This window comes from Panthera onca, chromosome B3 (genome assembly GCF_046562875.1).
Source record: "Panthera onca isolate mPanOnc1 chromosome B3, mPanOnc1 haplotype 2, whole genome shotgun sequence".
NCBI lineage: Eukaryota > Metazoa > Chordata > Mammalia > Carnivora > Felidae > Panthera > Panthera onca.
In genome coordinates this window covers 69,217,852-69,235,049 of record NC_138344.1, presented here as the reverse complement: position 1 = coordinate 69,235,049, position 17,198 = coordinate 69,217,852, and the positions used below count along the sequence as shown (strand labels likewise).

General features: G+C 39.7%; 1 protein-coding gene across 1 annotated transcript in view; it reads left to right on the top strand.

The window, feature by feature from the left end:
- AVEN (apoptosis and caspase activation inhibitor) overlaps window positions 1-17,198 on the top strand; it is a 197,630-nt gene that overhangs the window by 41,560 nt on the left and 138,872 nt on the right. Inside the window, exon 3 of the mRNA XM_060619687.2 lies at window positions 11,245-11,422. Within this exon, the coding sequence (XP_060475670.2) occupies window positions 11,245-11,422 (178 nt within the window). The remainder of the gene's footprint in view (window positions 1-11,244; window positions 11,423-17,198) is intronic.

Below are 17,198 nucleotides of genomic sequence, written 5' to 3'. Positions count from 1 at the left end.
ATTCTCTTCATCCTTCCTTTTTTTTTTTTTTCTTCTTCATGTGTCGAAGTCTGTCTGATCAAGACTGAGACTGGAAATCTCTTTCGTTCTTTCGTTCTTTCTTTCATCCTTCACTCCTAGGGGTGCCTGGGTGGCTCAGTCGGTTAAACATCTGACTTTGGCTCAGGTCATGATCTCATGGCTCATGGGATCGAGCCCTGAGTCGGGCTCTGTGCTGACAGCTCAGAACTTGCTTGGGATTCTCTCTCTCCCTCTCTGTCTCTGCCCCTTCCCTGCTCCTTGCTATCTCTCAAAATAAATAAACGTAAGAAAAAAAAAATCCTTTGCCCCTCAAAACCTATGGTGGGATTTCTAGTTACATACTTAAAACAGTGAAATTGTATTACAATAAGGAATTTTGGGTGGTTTGTTTTTATATACTTATTTATTATATAAATGCTCCTGTCCTTAGTATCTTTGTCCTTATAATGACAACTTTTTATGGGATTTGACCACGGTCCTTTATTGTTTGTGATTTTCATGTGGAATCCGTTATCCCAAGCTTGTAAAAGAGGGACACTCTTAAGGATAATTTTCAAGGTTCATGGCTCTGGGGCACCCTCTTCTGTTATTTTAAAGTGCCAAAATATGGACCTTTTCACTTGCAGTGAGTCCCTGCCTCCTCACTCTACACCCCTCCCCTAATCTCGCCTTTTTATCCCCGCCTCTCTTCACTGTCTCTGTTCTGCATGGTTTGGATTCTGCCTCCGGCAATTTCTCTTCAGAGTGGAGTTGTGTCCTGTGAGGAGCTTTGCCCAGTTACTTCTGAGAGTTTGTGGGGTCCAGACGTACTTGCCCCTTCAAGCTTTTCCGTGAACTTCCTGTACCTGATAGCTGTCGGTGTGCCTAAGACCCAACATTTCTGGCAGCTGCTCTCATTGGTCTTGCCCACTTCACGAGCACCTGCTCTTTGTTTTGGGATGCTCAGGTCTGTCAGGTGCCCTGCTGACTCCCTCTGCTTCCTCTCCTAGGTGCTGGTACCATTCAGGACTTGTGATTCTTGCTGTGTTCCTATCCTATCCTAATTCTTGAGATTCTTGCCCATGTTGGGGGCTTTGTGGAGATAGCTCACCCCCTAGGCTTTTGTGGGTGTGTTCCCTGGAGTTTTGATCATGCCGTCCTAAATTGCTCTGTGTGTGTTTTTTATGGGGAAATTGGGAAGACTAAAAAACCATGCCACTATGGCTACCATCTTCCCGGTGACCTCCCTGGGTTTTGTTTTGAACAGCTGCCATCCCCTGGTTATAAGCATGTCCTTTGCTCACTCTCTTGGGAGCCTGGGAGCTGCCTTCCAGCAGGAGATGGCAGCTGCTGTTTCGCTAGGCTGATCTCAGGTCCCATGCCCATGGCTAGAGCTGAATGATATATTCCCTCAACTCGAAATGCTATCCTCCTCCTTATCTCTGGCTCACAGATACCCTCCCTCTCTCTCTCCATTGCTGGTGCTTTTCCTGTGCTCCTGTGACATCTTATGAATGCACATGCACACATATCACACTTTTTAAAGTATATGTTTGCTTCTCTGTTTGTTCTTAGGACTCTGGCTTCATAAGGTGAGGGGCCTTGTCTTGTTTGTTTTTGTACTCCTCAGTACCTGAACTGGTGACTGACACTCTGTAGCTACTCAAGAATTAGTTGCTGAAGAAATCTTGGCAACAGTGTAGGAATGTTAGCAGGGAACAAAAGCAGTCCTGTCCCCTTCAGATATATTGTAGGACAGACAGATGAAAGATCAGTGCCATTTAAGGAGGGGAGCCTGGGTGGCCTGTTGGTTTAGCGTCCAACTCCTGATCTCATCTCAGGTCATGATCTCACAGTATGAGATCGAGCCCTGCGTTGGGCTATGGGATGAGCGCGCAGCCTGCTTGGAATTCTGTCCCTGTCTCTCTGTCTCTCCCCCTCCTTTGCGTGCATGTTCTCTCTCTCTCAAAATAAATAAATAAACAAAAATTATATTTATAGAAAGAAATGTGTCCAGAGAAGGAACTAAAAATAAAGGTGCTTTTTAATTTTTAATTTTATTTTCAAAATTTATGGTGTGGAGGAGGTGGCACAGGCTTAGTCTCTCAGCAAGTTCATTTTGAGTATAACTAAAAAAGGTTACTGGCATTTAAGAAATGTAGAGGAAGCAATAATGTTTAAGGAATTGGACGTTTGTGCTCACGAAGGATGCAATATGGTTAATTTGGGTAGAAGACATTATCGCAGTCTCTGGCATAGGGTAGACTGGCCCAGTGTGATTTCCACATCTCACTTGAGGGCAGAGGGTGGACCTGGGCTACTCAGGTTCCTTCCTGTTCAATAATTGTTTCCCTGTTAATTGAGTTCTCTCCCTCTGGTGACTTGTGAGTTTGGGGAGTGTCTTAAAGTCGGCCAAATAACCAACAGCCATTTAATGGTCTGTGAGTTTTCTGGAAAGTGGAAGGTGATGGTGTTAAAACCTCAGTAACCAAGGAAACCAGTCCTGTGCTGGTGGACGAGAGGAGTGGAAATTTAACTGAGGCCGTCAAAAGAAAATCTGGCCATTTCCAGCATTAAGCCCAGGCAGTGAAATCCCAGGGAAGATGGGGCAGAGGCACATGTCCCTGATGTATCACTTGCCCCCTTAAGAGAAAGTGAACTGTCGGGGGCTGTGGTCAAGTTGAGTGTGGTTTGTACACTAAGCTTGCCCAGGAATGCTCAGAGTCTACATGCAGCCCTCCTATCAACATTGATGTGTGTGTGTGTGTGTGTGTGTGTGTGTGTGCGTGCACGCGTGTGTGCGCGCATAGGAGACGGGCAGAGAGAGAGAGAGAGAGAGAATCCTAAACAGGCTTTGAGATACAGGGCTTGATCCCACAACCCTGGGAGCATGACCTGAGCCGAAATCAAGACTCAGATGCTTAACTGACTGAGCCACCCAGGCACCCCAGATAATTTCGTATATACAAAATCTTTTAATTAAATGATTTAACAAAGAAAAGTTTTTGCTTGAAGGCCTCTTAGTTGTATCTCTGGTTATCGTACGTCTCTCTATTGTGCGTGTCAATAGATTGGCAGAGCAAAATGCTGACTTTTTTCTTAGATCAGAACCACACCGAGAAGCAGACGGTCTTTATGGTTCCATTTGGTACCTTCTTTACTAGAAACGTTGTTGACATTGACCTAATTCACAGAATTTTACCTGGAGGTTGGGACTTGCAAGGTTGAGTAATTTGGTCGTTTTTAAAACCTTTTTTAGTCTGAATTCTTACATGAAGTTCAAGTTGTAAAGCAGATAAAATGAAACTGATTCTATTGCCACTTACCTCACCTTTCCACAAGGACCTCGTAAAGGGACCTTCACTAAGTATAGTTTAAAATTGCCATTTAGTCCAATGAAAGTTACTGCAGTCTAATTTCCAAACTACCCTTAAATTATGGCAGCATAAACTCTCAGGGTCTTTGTGATGAGCTATCCCATAGTCTAGCCCTTCTATGGACTGCCGGCAAATGGTAATTTCCTTTCTGTGTCTCCTCTTTTTAGCCAACTCTCCGAAACAAAATAACACAGGTGAGAAAGATAAGATACAAGGACTTGGAGAAAGAAAGATAAGGACTGGGGATGAGTGAAGAGGCCTGGTAGAAGTGTCACTGAGTAGCTGTTTTGAGGATGGGGGTACCACTTTTTCTGTTCTCAGATTCCTCTGTCTCCTCTTCCTTCCCATATACTGATCACAAGGAAGGACAAGAAAAGAAGCTGTAGATAATTCTCTTGTTAGAGAAACACCTGAATTTGATTATGGTCTGGATGACTTTGTCTCCATTCATACTGGGCTAGAGAATTTTGGAGCTCAAATACTGTGAACATTGTTCTGGGCTCGATAGGTAATGTAGATATATGTGCCATATTGCATTTATTGTTTTTTTTTTTCAAGTATGATCACGCTCTAATGCATATTTTTATGTAATACACAACGACAAACTTATTAGTTTACTTGTATACTAGTTATATAGTATATATATATATATATATATATATATATATATGTTTTTTTAATTTAATTTTTAGCTGAAATTTGGCTTCTTGAAATACTACATAAAATTATTATTGAAAAAATTTAATGTTTTTATTTTGTTTTTGAGAGAGAGACAGAGCATGAGCAGGGGAGGGGCAGAGAGAGTGGGAGACACAGAATCTGAAGCAGGTTCCAGGCTGTGAGCTGTCAGCACAGAGCCTGACGCAGGGCTCAAACTCACGGACTGTAAGATTGTGACCTGAGCCGAAGTTGGACGCTTAACCGACTGAGCCACCCAGGCGCCCCTACAGAAAAATTATTTTTGCTAGCACACTTCTCTAATACCAAAAGCTGTCAGTGAACTCTTCAATTATGATTTATACATTTTTCTGTTGTTAAGAATATTTAAAGTGGTGAAGCATCAGCTGTTTCACAAAATGAGTATAGAAGATAAAAAAAATGACCTTAATAGGGTCATAAATATAAAAGTTGGCAATTAGACTATTAAGTAATCTATTTTAAAGCTTGGTAACATTTAAAAATTTTAAAGTTAAGGTGAATTAATATAATTTTCCAATTTTATACATTGTAACATTTTTGGTTGAATATATTTGACATTATTACCTAATTATTGAAATCAGTTCCCAGTGACTTTCTGTTCAAGAGTTTCCTTAAATTTTCTCTTGTATATCTTTCTATCCTGTTGCCTTTTATGATATAATTACATCTTGTGAGAAACATAGGAGGTAGTTGAAAAATGTGTGATTGACTGTGTTCAACCTCCTTATTAGGAAAGCCATTTCCATATCCCTTACTCCAGCAGAAAGTAAAATAAGGACCTTCAAAAGTTAGGTTTCTGGGGCACCTGGGTGGCCCAGTTGCTTAAGTGCAGACTTCGGCTCAGGTCATGATCTTGCAGTTCGTGAGTTCAAGCCCCACATCAGGCTCTGTACTGACAGCTCAGAGCCTGGAGCCTGCTTCGGATTCTGTGTCTCCCTCTCTTTGCTCCCTCCCCACTCATGGTCTGTCTCTCTCTGTCTCTCAAAGATAGATAAACATTTATTTATTTATTTTTTTACAAAAAGAATCCTAAGTATAAAAGGCTTTCCATAGGCTCTTGTTGTTATGTGTTGCTAGTAACTTCCCAAGTTTTATTGGATTATCCAAGGGCTCTTCATAATAAAGATAATCTTTAAATATTCTCTTGGCCAATGGTCGCCCTTTTGAAAGAAAAGGTAAGAGGATATTTAAAAAACAGCGTTGCCCAAACATACTGCTCAGTCCAGTTAAATTAAGCAGATTGTAATTTAATGTAAATTATAGTTGTAAATTAAATAACAGTATAGCTGCAGTGAGTAAACCTTTTATTGACTCCGTCGTGCATATGGTACCTTTTTTCTCGTTCTTCTATCCATCATCGAAAGTGGGGTATTGATGCCTCTACCTATTAATGTTGAACAGTTCCCCTCGTTAATTCAGTCAGTGTTTGCTGCATGTATGGCAAGCAGAGAGCCTGATACAGGGCATGAACCCATGAACTGTGAGATCATGACTTGAGCCGAAGTCGGATGCTCACCTGACTGAGCCACCCAGATGCCCCTATAATTTTACCTTTTAAAGAATGAGAGAAGAAAGAAGAAGCATAAGCATGTATTTATAACTTTTGTTATATTAGCTTCTTATTTCCTATTGCTAGTTTTGTACATTTGTTTCTGATATTCATGTTCCTGTACAAAGTCCTGTCCTTACTGCAATACAGTTTTGCTCCCACCCACCTCCTTTGTGCTATTATTGGCAAATATATTGTTGGGCCTATAACATATGGAAACATAATTAAGCACATATTGTTTTAAATTGCTTTTAAAGTCAGTTATGGGAGGAGAGGCTGTATTAGATACGATTTGTAAATATTTTCTCCTATTCCGTAAGTTGCTTTCTCATTTTTCAATTAAGTTTTTAATTTTAATTCCAGTATAGTTAACATACAGTGTTATATTAGTTTCAGGTGTACAATACGGTGATTCACTAATTTTATACATCGCTCAGTGCTCATCATGAGAAGTGTACTCTTTAATCCCCATCACCTATTTCCCCCATCCCTCATCCATGTCACCTCTGGTAACCATCAGTTTGTTCTCTATGGCTAGGCATGTGTTTATTGGTTTGTCTCTCTCTCTGTCTTATTTTTTTTTCCTCTGCTCATTTTTTTGTTTCCTAAATTCCACATATGAGTGAAATTGTATGGTATTTTTTTTTCTCTGACTGGCTTATTTCACTTAGCATAATACTTTCTAGCTCCATCCATGTCAGTGCAAATGGCAAGATTTCATTCCTTTTTATGGCTGAGTAATATTCCATCATCTGTATCTATATCTATCTATATCTACAGCTATATCTAATTTACCTATATTTATATTTAGATATAGGCATACACACATACACCACATATTTATGTATTTCTCTATTGATGGACACTTGGGCTGCTTCCATAATTTGACTATTGTAAATAATGCTGCGATAAACACAGAGGTGCATGTATCCCTTTGAATTAATATTTGTGTATTTTTTGGGTAAATATCCAGAAGTGTGATTGTTGGATTGTAGGGTAGTTCTATTTTTAATTTTTTTGCCATGTTTTCTAGAGTAGCTGCACCAGTTTGCATTTCCACCAACAGTGCATGAGGGCTCCTTTTTCTCCACATCCGCCCCAACACTTGTTGTTTCTTGTATTGTTGATTCTAGCCATTCTGACAGGTGTGAGGTGATATCTCATTGTAGTTTTGATTTGCATTTCCCTGTTGATAAATGATGTTGATGCCTTTTCATTCTGTTGATGGTCTCCTTTGCTGTACAGAGGCTTTTTAGTTTGATGTATTCTCACTGGTTTACTTTTGTTCTGTTGCCTTTGCTTTGGTGTCTAATCCAAAAAATTGCCTAGACTGATGTCAAGGAGCTTACCACCTATATTTTTCTTCTAGAAGTTTTATGGTTTCAGGTCTTACACTCAAGTATTTATTCCACTTTTTTTTTTTTTTTTTTGAGCAGCAGCAGGCCAAAGTTTATTAGAATTTATTAGAATTAGAAAGGAAGAATAGTAGGAAAGCTCTCTTTACAGAGAGGGGACACTTGAAAGTGAATGCCCCCTCAAGTATTGAATCCATTTTGAGTTGACTTTTGTGTAAGGATAAGAAAGTGGTCTAGTTTCATTCTTTTGCATGCAGCTGTCCAGTTTTCCCAGCACCGTTTATTGAAGAGACTGTCCTTTCCCCATGGTGTACTGTTTGTCATAAATGACCATATATGTATGGGTTTATTTCAGGGCTCTCTATTCTGTTTCATTGATCTATATGTCTGTTTTTATGCCATTACCATACTGTTTTGATTACTATAGCTTTGTAATACAGTTTGATACCAGGAAGCAGGATGCCTCCAGCTTTGTTGTTCTTTCTTAAGATTGCTTTGGCTATTCAAGGTCCTTTGTGGTTCCATACAAATTTTCAGATTGTTTGTTTTATTTCTGTGGAAAATGTCATTGGAATTTTGATAGGGATTGAATTGAATCTGTAGATTGCTTTTGGTAGTATGGATATTTTTAACAACAGTCTTTTAATCTGTGATATAGTGTATCTTTCCATTTGTGTCTTCTTTAATCTTTTTCATCAGGATCTTATATTTCAGTATACAAAATTAGCTTACTAATTTTGTAATGATGTTGTTAACATAATAATGATGGCTTTATAGTTTTCACATCGCTTTCATCAGTATTTTCCTGTTTGTTCTGTTTCTTCTGTCTTGAGATTTTGCATGTTTTGGCCCAGATTGTTGCAAAATGAACCAAACATAAAATCTATGGGAGTTTTGAAGGTACACCTTTCTCTAAGTTACATCAGATGTCTTCTAAGCTTTATTACTCTTTACTACCCTCTTGTGATGGAGGCTAATGACACCTCTTCTCATCTCTGCAGTTGGGTCGGGGGGTAATGAGATCATTATTCAGTGATTCTTGGAAGTTGGGGATTGGTGAGTCATTTAGCTGTTGGAGGCCCCAGCCTATTATACACACGTTGTAAATACTAAATGATGGTGAGGGCAGGGCCGTTCATTTTTCCTAGGTCCCCTGCCTCCCGTTTCAGGGCTTATGTCACTGTTAGTAGTTCCTCAGGTGTTTCAGATCATCATCCTCTTTAGCATCAAGCTAATTACTCTGCCCAGGCTTACATTTTTGCCATGTATTAGGGCGATGTTCACAAGTTTTGTGCTAACTGGATAAGTCTTTCTGAACTCTGTGTACCCAGTGGACCAACAAAGGAAAATTGGATTTTCCCAGATTAAACCCTGCTAGTATTTTCAGCTCTAGTTCAGTCCTCCCCAGTTCTCATCAGTTATGAAGCTGTTTTCTTTAGAACCTTCCTGGTATTTACTATCTAAACAGGAGATCTTACTCAAGCACATACCTTGAATCTGCTACCATCTTTTAGTTCTGAGAATTTCTCAGGAATGGCAGGTTCTGGAGGTTTCAGGGCATCTTTGCAATCCCTAGATTATGATGTAGTTTGCCATCTCTTTGTGCCATCAAGGAGGCTTCTGATGATATTTGAGGGCTGTGAGTAATCTTGAAAGGTCAATACTGTATCCTTGCATGAAAGCTTACTAAATTTGATCCAGGTGAGAATTACTGACTAGCGTTAAATCTGTTTGGGGAATTAGAAATTTGTAGTGGACAAAATAATACCACGCAGTCGAGTTCCTAGATGGAAGGGGGGAAAACCTATGTGTACAGTGGGTGGATCAGACTTCGTCCAAACTCGTTGGGTAATCTTAGCATTACTTATGTTGGGTCAGACATTTGTCACCTGTCCTTTCATGTGGTGTAACATAAGGTTCAGAGCACCATCTATGCTGTATTTTAACTAAAAAATATTTAACTTGACCCCATTGGGCTATTCAGATTTTTAGGGCTTTTTTTTTTTAATCCATTATTTCCATAAACCATACCGCAAGGAAGCAGCCGAACAAAGGATGGGTCCTTCTGCACCCTACGTGTACTGGTCTCTTCAATAAATCAATGTCTTAAAGATAGAGATGGAACTAGAATCAAAGGGATTTAAGGGACAGTGAGATACAGGGCATGATCTTGAGTAGGATACCAGCTTGGACAAAACCAGCTCTAAAGCAAATTTTTGGAGTCAGACATATTTGGAAATAGTCTGGATGTTATATGAAATGATATTTTCTGAGATGGAGGGATACAGAATTTTGATGAAAAAATTCTTGTTACAAAAAAATGTATATATAAATAGTGCATATACTTCTAGATGTCTTTCTAAGGTGTTAATAGTGGAACTCCTACTCTCCAGTGATAGGAATGTGGGGTTTTTATTTATCTCTTTGCTTGTCTCTCCTCTTACTTTTCTGCAGTGCACATGCCTCATTTTTGTGTTAACGAAAGCTATCTACAGGTAGATTGTTATAATATATTTCACAAGGTTTTTCTTGATGAGGATTTTATAATCTTTGGGATGCTTCTTTGAACCTTGACTTTAGATTCTACATGCATCTTTCTTGTTTAAAGTTTAATTTTTTATTATAATAGGACAATTTCAAATACATACAAAAGTAGATAGGATTATATAATTATCAATTGTGCCCAGTTTATTTCCTCTGTACCCACCATTCCTCTCCACCCATTATTATTTTTTTAAATTTTTTAAAAACGTTTATCCATTTTTGAGAGAGAGGGACAGGTCATGAGCGGGGAAGGGGCAGAGAGAGAGGGAGACACAGAATTGAAGCAGGGTCCAGGCTCCGAGCCGACAGCACAGAGCCTGACGTGGGTCTTGAACTCACAAACCATGAGATCATGACCTGAGCCAAAGTCGGATGCTCAACCGACTGAGCCACCCAGGTGCCCCTCCACCCATTATTTTGAAGGAAATCCCACATTCTTGTCTTTTCATCTATAAATAGTCAATGTTTTTTCCTAAAAAATAAGAACATTAAAAAAAAACATGGTATGGTATCACTGCAAACAATAAATATATGAAAAAATTGTATTCCTTCAATATAATCAAATATCCAGTCATTCACATTTCTCTGTCTCATAAGTGATTTTTATCTATAGTTATATTGTTAGAATCTGACTTCAAATAAGCTCCTGGGAGCCTCCGTGGCTCAATTGGTTAAGTGTCTGACTCTGGATTTCAGCTCAGGTCATAATCTCACAGTTTGTGGGTTCGAACCCTGCATCAGACTCTGCACTGACAGTGTGGAGCCTGCTTGGGATTCTCTGTCTCTCTGTCTCTCAAAATAAGTAAATTCACTTAAAGAATAGTAAAAGCTTCGTGTCTTTAGAAAAAATAAGTTTCTGACATTACAAATGGTTATGTGTCCATTAAGCTCTTTCAATCTGTAGGTATCTCCCTCCTCCCCCAGCATTTTTTCCCTTGAAAATTATTTGTTGAAGAAACTAGGCCCTTCATCTTTTATAATTCCTCAACTTCTGTATTTTTCTGCATGCTCTTTTTTTAATACTCAAGACTGGAAGTTGTACTCTTGAATGCACCTGAGCAGAGGTCCCATTTAAAACTTACAAAACTTATTTACTGTGTTTGTAAAATCTGTAAGTGGAAATGGTTGATTTCTATCCTAAAGTCCTCTAAGTTTAAGACTCATATAGCCTTGGGGTGCCTGGGTGGCTCAGTCCGTTGAGCATCTGGCTCTTGATTTCAGCTCAGGTCATTTCATGGTTTGTGAGTTCGAGCCACTCACTGGGCTCTGTGCTGACAGTGTGGAACCTGCTTGGGACTCTCCCCCTCTCTGTCTGCCCTCCCAAAATAAATACCTCTCTCAAAATAAATAAAAATAAGCCTAAAAAAAAAAAAAAAAAGACCTGTATAGCCTTGATTGTTTCAATAAGATGAAACAACTAATGGGAAAGGATACATTGGGGTAGTAGGCATTAGCCCTATCAGTTACACAAATTTTTAGACAGGAACTTGCCAGATTTCCTTTGCAAAGTGAAAGGAAAAATTTACCCTGAAAATGAATTCAGGACTGTGGTACATTGGGGTCCTTTTGAAATATAATTTTGTATCCTCAGCTTGATCTATAAAATGCTCTTTGTCATGATACTTGTATACTATTTTTTGTTTTGTTTAACTTTACTGCTAAGGCTGTTATGGTTGAAATTTCCACTGCCTGTGTATTGATTTGTTTGTAATGATTGCAGGTTGAAGATGACAGTGATGCAGAGACCTTTGGAGAAGAGAATGAGGAACAGGGAAATTATTCTAAAAGAAAGATAGTCTCTAACTGGGATCGATATCAAGATATTGAAAAAGAGGTCAATAATGAAAGTGGAGAATCACAACGGGGGACGGACTTCAGTGTCCTCCTCAGCTCTGCAGGTATGAATTCCGGTTGCTTGCCTATGGTTTAGTGCTCTGAAAGTTGCATAAACCTCTTATTTATGTTCCCTTTAAAGCTGCATTAAAAATTTTTTTTTATTGTTTATTTATTTTTGAGAGAGACAGAGACAGAACGCGAATGGGTCAGGGGCAGAGAGAGAGGGAGACACAGAATCTGAAGCAGGCTCCAGGCTCTGAGCTGTCAGCACAGAGCCCAACGCAGGGCTCGAACTCATGAACTGCGAGATCATGACCTGAGCAGAAGTTGGATGCTCAACCGACTGAGCCGCCCAGGCGCCCCATAAAGCTGCATTTTAGTAACTAGCAATTCATCCTTTTGTCCTTTGGGTTTTAAATTCAAGTAAAGGACAGTGTGTCTAATGGTTTGCAAGGAAAAAAGATGTTTCATTAAGTGGAAGCCAGGGATTCCATGTACTGATGTAGAAGGACTTAAGGCCTGGTTGAAATGGATAAAAGGCTTTATAGAAATGAAAATGCTGAACCATGCCCCTCTAAGTTGGGTAGTCCGAAAACAGAAGTGTTTTCTTTGATATCAGAGGAATCAATGCTTATGTTTATACAAAGCTTTACCAAGCTTCTAGAGTATGTGTTCTTTTCCCTTTTATAGCCAGGAATATGCATATTCGTGGATATGCACGTATTAGAGTCCTGTGTACCTGAACACGAAAACTTTTCTGTTTTGTTTTTGGACAGTCTTCTCTATCAATAAGGTGAAATGCTCATTCCTTCTATGCCCAGCTGTTGTTTTAAGATTGACTCTACCCTGAGCGATGTGCAGCAGTGTGAAGGTGGAGTAGGAGAGTAGTTACAGAGAGTGATGCAACAGAGCTGGCTGGAGAGATGGCTGCTCTCTACTAGAGTGTGGCGTGAGAATCGGAAGGACGAAAGAAAGGAGGATGGATTAGTGGTTTTCAGGGGTTTGGGATGGGAGGGTGGGAAGTGGATGCGGTTATAAAACGGCAACGTGAAGGTTCTTTATAGTGCTGGTATAATCTTTTGTCTTGTGGTAGTAGGTAGACAAACCTACACAAATGGTAACATTGTTTAGAACTTAATACACATGCACATGAGTGACTACAAATAAAACTGAGGAAATCTGAAGAGGATTGGTGCTTATATCAATGTCAGTATGTCCGTATTTCCGGTTGTGATATTATAATACAGTTTCGCAAACTGTTATCTTTGGGGGAAACTGGGCCAAGTACATGGGAGATCTCTGTGTGTTTCTTTAAAAAAAAATTTTTTTTTTAACTTTATTCATTTTTGAGAGACAGAGAGAGACAGAGCATGAGTGGGAAAGGGGCAGAGAGAGAGGGAGACACAGAATCTGAAGCAGGCTCCAGGCTCCGAGCTGGCAGCACAGAGCCCGACGCAGGGCTCAAACTCACAGGCTGCGAGATCATGACCTGAGCTGAAGTCGGACGCTCAACTGACTGAGCCACCCAGGCGCCCCTCTCTGTATTATTTCTTAAATTTGTATGTGAGTCTACAATGACCTCGACAACAACAAACAGCATAATATTGCCAGGTTAAAAAAATATAAAGAATTGAGAAGCAGAGAAATAAAATGAAAATAATATTTTCAGACAATTTGCTTTGAATTCCCTCTTGCCTCCAACTTTTACGTTGCTGTTGAGTTCCACCTTTCTTTTTTCTCATCTTGCCTATATTCTTGAATGCCCATGCCAGACTAGGAATCATAAAGTGATGAATTCTCTTTGAGCTTAATAGAATAAACCTTTTTGAGCAGAAAAAAATTACACGTGGAGAGAGTAGGGTGAGTGTGGGTCAGCAGAGCGAGGTTCAGACTGGTGTCCTTCTGTTGTACGCTCCCCACAGTGTCACCCTCTCAGGAGAGGTTTGCTGACGGCATCCAACTCATTGACTGTTTAGGGGCCAGTGACTCCTCTTTTTGCCAGTCAGATGAGTACTGCCCTCTTGTCACCTGCATTTTGGCCCCTTGCAGGTTTATAAGCACCTTTCTTCAAGGTGAGAGAAAGGTAAAAGGTGGGCTGCTTAGTTTTAATTTGTGTTAGCTGTTCTGCTAAAGGACGGGTGGAGGGGGTGGAATGGAAGTAGTGCAGTGTGGACTACCTGGTTTTAATTGAATTAAAAGTATACTCGGTTACTAGGACAGTATCTGGCAAGTGAAAGATACTGCCTGAATGTCGGAAGGCGTTTCACAGTTCTAGTCTAACCCGGCGGCTATGCCCAGTGGCTTATGATTTTGACTGTTTATGTTAGCATTTTATTTATAACTTAAAGCCTGGCATGATTTGGCTCTCCTATGTATTTTTCTTGCAGTCTGTTTTTGCTTACTGATTTCTTTCCAAGTAGCTTGTTTATGTGTGATTGGTTTCTCGGGAGATCACAATTGTCCCATCTTCTGACATGTGCTTCTAGCTTTTCCCCACTGTGCTGCTGATGGATCATTTTCTTTTCACCATGTCATAAGCCTGAGAAGAGCTGCCATGCTTTCTTCATTGTAGGAGTAGGGCTATATTAGTTTACTTTTGAGAAATGGAGTATATTCTGTGATCATAATATATATATAAATATATATAAAATATATAAAAAAATATAAATATATATATACTAAATATATATATACTAAATACATACATACTAAATATATATATATATACTAAATATATATATTAAAGATATATTTAGTATATAATTTCTTTACTAACTACCAAAGTAACCCAAATTAGAAATAACTTACCAACTTTGAAAATTTGATTATCTTAATATTGGACATTTAAGTTCAGTTGATGATGTTACAGTCTTTCCTTTGTCAGTGTTGTTTAATATAAGGAGCACAGACCCCTAAGTTGAACAGATGTGGATTTGAATCCTAGTGTATCATGGTTCTGTCTAACATTAGGAATACTATTTCTCTTAGTATCCCGTGCAAGAATAGTTAGATGGAACAGTGCCTAATTTGATGCTGTCAACATCTTATCCCAAACTGGCTGCTGGTTTTAGTTCTGCTCAATGAGTAACCGTGTGCCTAGAATTAGTATGTATCAGAATTTTTTGTCCATAGAAGCTTAATTAACTACCTTCAGTAAAGTCAAAGTCTAATTTCTTGTTTTCCTTGAATGTTACACATAATGGCAGTGGTTGCCAATAGAATTTGAAGATCCTTTTTCTGAGAAATTAAAAGGTTTTGGGTGTGATAGAGCTGATTATTGAGTCTACTTGTTGAGTAACCAATGGTGGTGGTCTTAGCCTCTGAGCATTTAAATGCATTTTATTTTTTTTTAACGTTTTTATTTAATTTTTGAGACAGAGAGAGACAGAGCATGAACGGGGGAGGGGCAGAGAGAGAGGGAGACACAGAATCTGAGACAGGCTCCAGGCTCTGAGCGGTCGGCACAGAGCCTGACGCGGGGCTCGAACTCACGGACCGCGAGATCGTGACCTGAGCTGAAGTCAGACACTTAACCGACTGAGCCACCCAGGCGCCCCGCCTCTGAGCATTTAAAAGTTGGTGATTTTAGGTTTCAGGTTAAGTCCTAAAATAAAATTTCCCCCTTTTCCTCCAGTTTGCCACCTATAGTTACTCATTTGTTTTTCTCCTGCATATCTGTGTCTGCCACATGCCCTGAAGGATGGCCCTTGTTGTCCCTGCGACAGATGACAGACTTCATTTCTCTGAACTTTGAACTGTTCTTTATGCATTCTTTTTTATTCTAGAACCAGCTGTGTGGTGCATACACCTCTGGTCCAATTCTCAAATGCCATTTTGAGACGGACCTTTTGCTAAGAGTACCTCTAGCTTAATGTGTTGTTACTCACCCAGTAGGATTTACGTCTCAACAGTGAATCTTTGAGGACCAGTAATTAAATCCCAAGAGTGAATTTCTACTGCACACACAGTTGGTGTGTGTGCATGTTGGTATATTCATTTAGGAAGGTGGTTTGTCGTTTTTCTGTAAAGTTGAAGATCTGGCACTTGTACCCTGGGAAGGCACTCTCGAGAAGCTATGGCGCCGATGCACACACCGGGAGACGTGTGTGCGCATTCCTAGCAGTGCTGGTCAGAAGAGCCACAGGAAAGCAACTCAACTGTCTACTAATGGTGGAATGAATACATAAGTCAGTGGATGAGCCGCTCAAACATACTGTGAAGTAAAAGGAACACTACATAGCCACAAAATACCTCCGTACGATTCTACTTACATAAAGTTCACACGCAAGAAAAAAGCAAGCTGTTATTTAGGGATGCGTATTTGAATGGTAAAATGGAAACCAAGGAAATGGTTATGGTACAAATCAGGATCGTGTTCCCCTCTAGTAGAGGGGTGAGGGGTAATGATTGGGTAGGGGCATGCAGCAGGTGTCGGGGTTGGGGGGACTTCCTGATGTTGATGCTGATCTATTTTTTGACCTGAATAATGTTTACTTATATTCATTGGATAATAATAATAATAATAATCATCATCATCATCATCATCATCATCATCATCCTTCTCCTCCTCCTCTTCCTTCTTCATTAATTTATTCATTTTTAGAGGGGGAAAGAGAATCCCAAGCAGTCTCTGTGCTGCCAGCACAGAGCCCCACACAGGGCTCAGTCTCACAAACCCTGAAATCATGACCTGAGCCAAAATCAAAAGTCAGATGGTCACCCGACTGAGCCACCCAGGCACCCTGAATAATTATTCTTTAAATCTTACCCATTCTTTTATGTGTCTCTCTACACAAGGAAAAAAAAAAGTCTAAAAATGGATTTCTAATGAGAGGATTTCAGTTACCACCACAGACCATGGGGAACATTTTGGGAGAGGCATTCCTTTTTGGCATCCTGAGGTCTTCAACACACAGGTGCCGCCTGCTTTGTTTCAGTCTCTGGCTGAAGGTCATGGCATCTTGTTTTGCTGAGGAAATGGGGAGAGGCCACTAGTTTGTTTGAGGTCACACTCTTTCTGGTAGGATTGGGAGTCTTCAGACATCTTTTTAGGAGTCTTTCTGTAAGCCTCTGAAACAGACGATCGCGCCTACAGCTTTTCTTTTTGAACAATGTTCTTGCAGTTCTAAGTTATGTTTCACAAGCTTGGAGAATGGTACCATACTCTCAGTTATATTCAGGCATAAGAATGTTAGATCTTTAAGGAAGTTTTCCACCCCCTACCTTTATTTTTTTTCCCCAAGTGGTGAGTCATTGAATTCATGCCATATGCTTTATCTACTCCTTTCAAGAAGTCACAGATAACTAGTTAGAAAAATGTGTACAGTGTGAGCAAGAGTGCACTGGGGCAATATTGAAGAGAAAAGGTTTTTTTTTTTTTTTCCCCCCACATGTTTCTGTGCAAGTCTATAAGCTCTGTTTATTTTCAGTGGAGCAAATAGAAAAAAAATGAAATGATTAGACTACAGTTGGGTCAGTATAGTTGCCCATGCATATTTTCATTTAAAGCTATTGTAGATCTTTCTTCAATGACATTTTATGAAAAATTGATTGGGGGGGAGATTTTAATTATAATGATATTTGATTTTCCTCCCCACCCTTGGTATCCTTTTGCCAGCAAGTAGACTGAACGGGAAAAGAAAGCCTATCGCTCTAGCAGCCCACGAAGCAGCCGGACAGCTGCATTTGTCCCCATTGACTCAGTTCATTTTTTTTCTCTTTTCCCATGGGTGTGCATTTTGTCAGTTTTTACTAATCTATTCTTGTTACAAAACAGTGTAGTGGAAGAACCTTCCCTTTAGTATTTGAATCATTTGAAATAACAGAAACAGAACTATG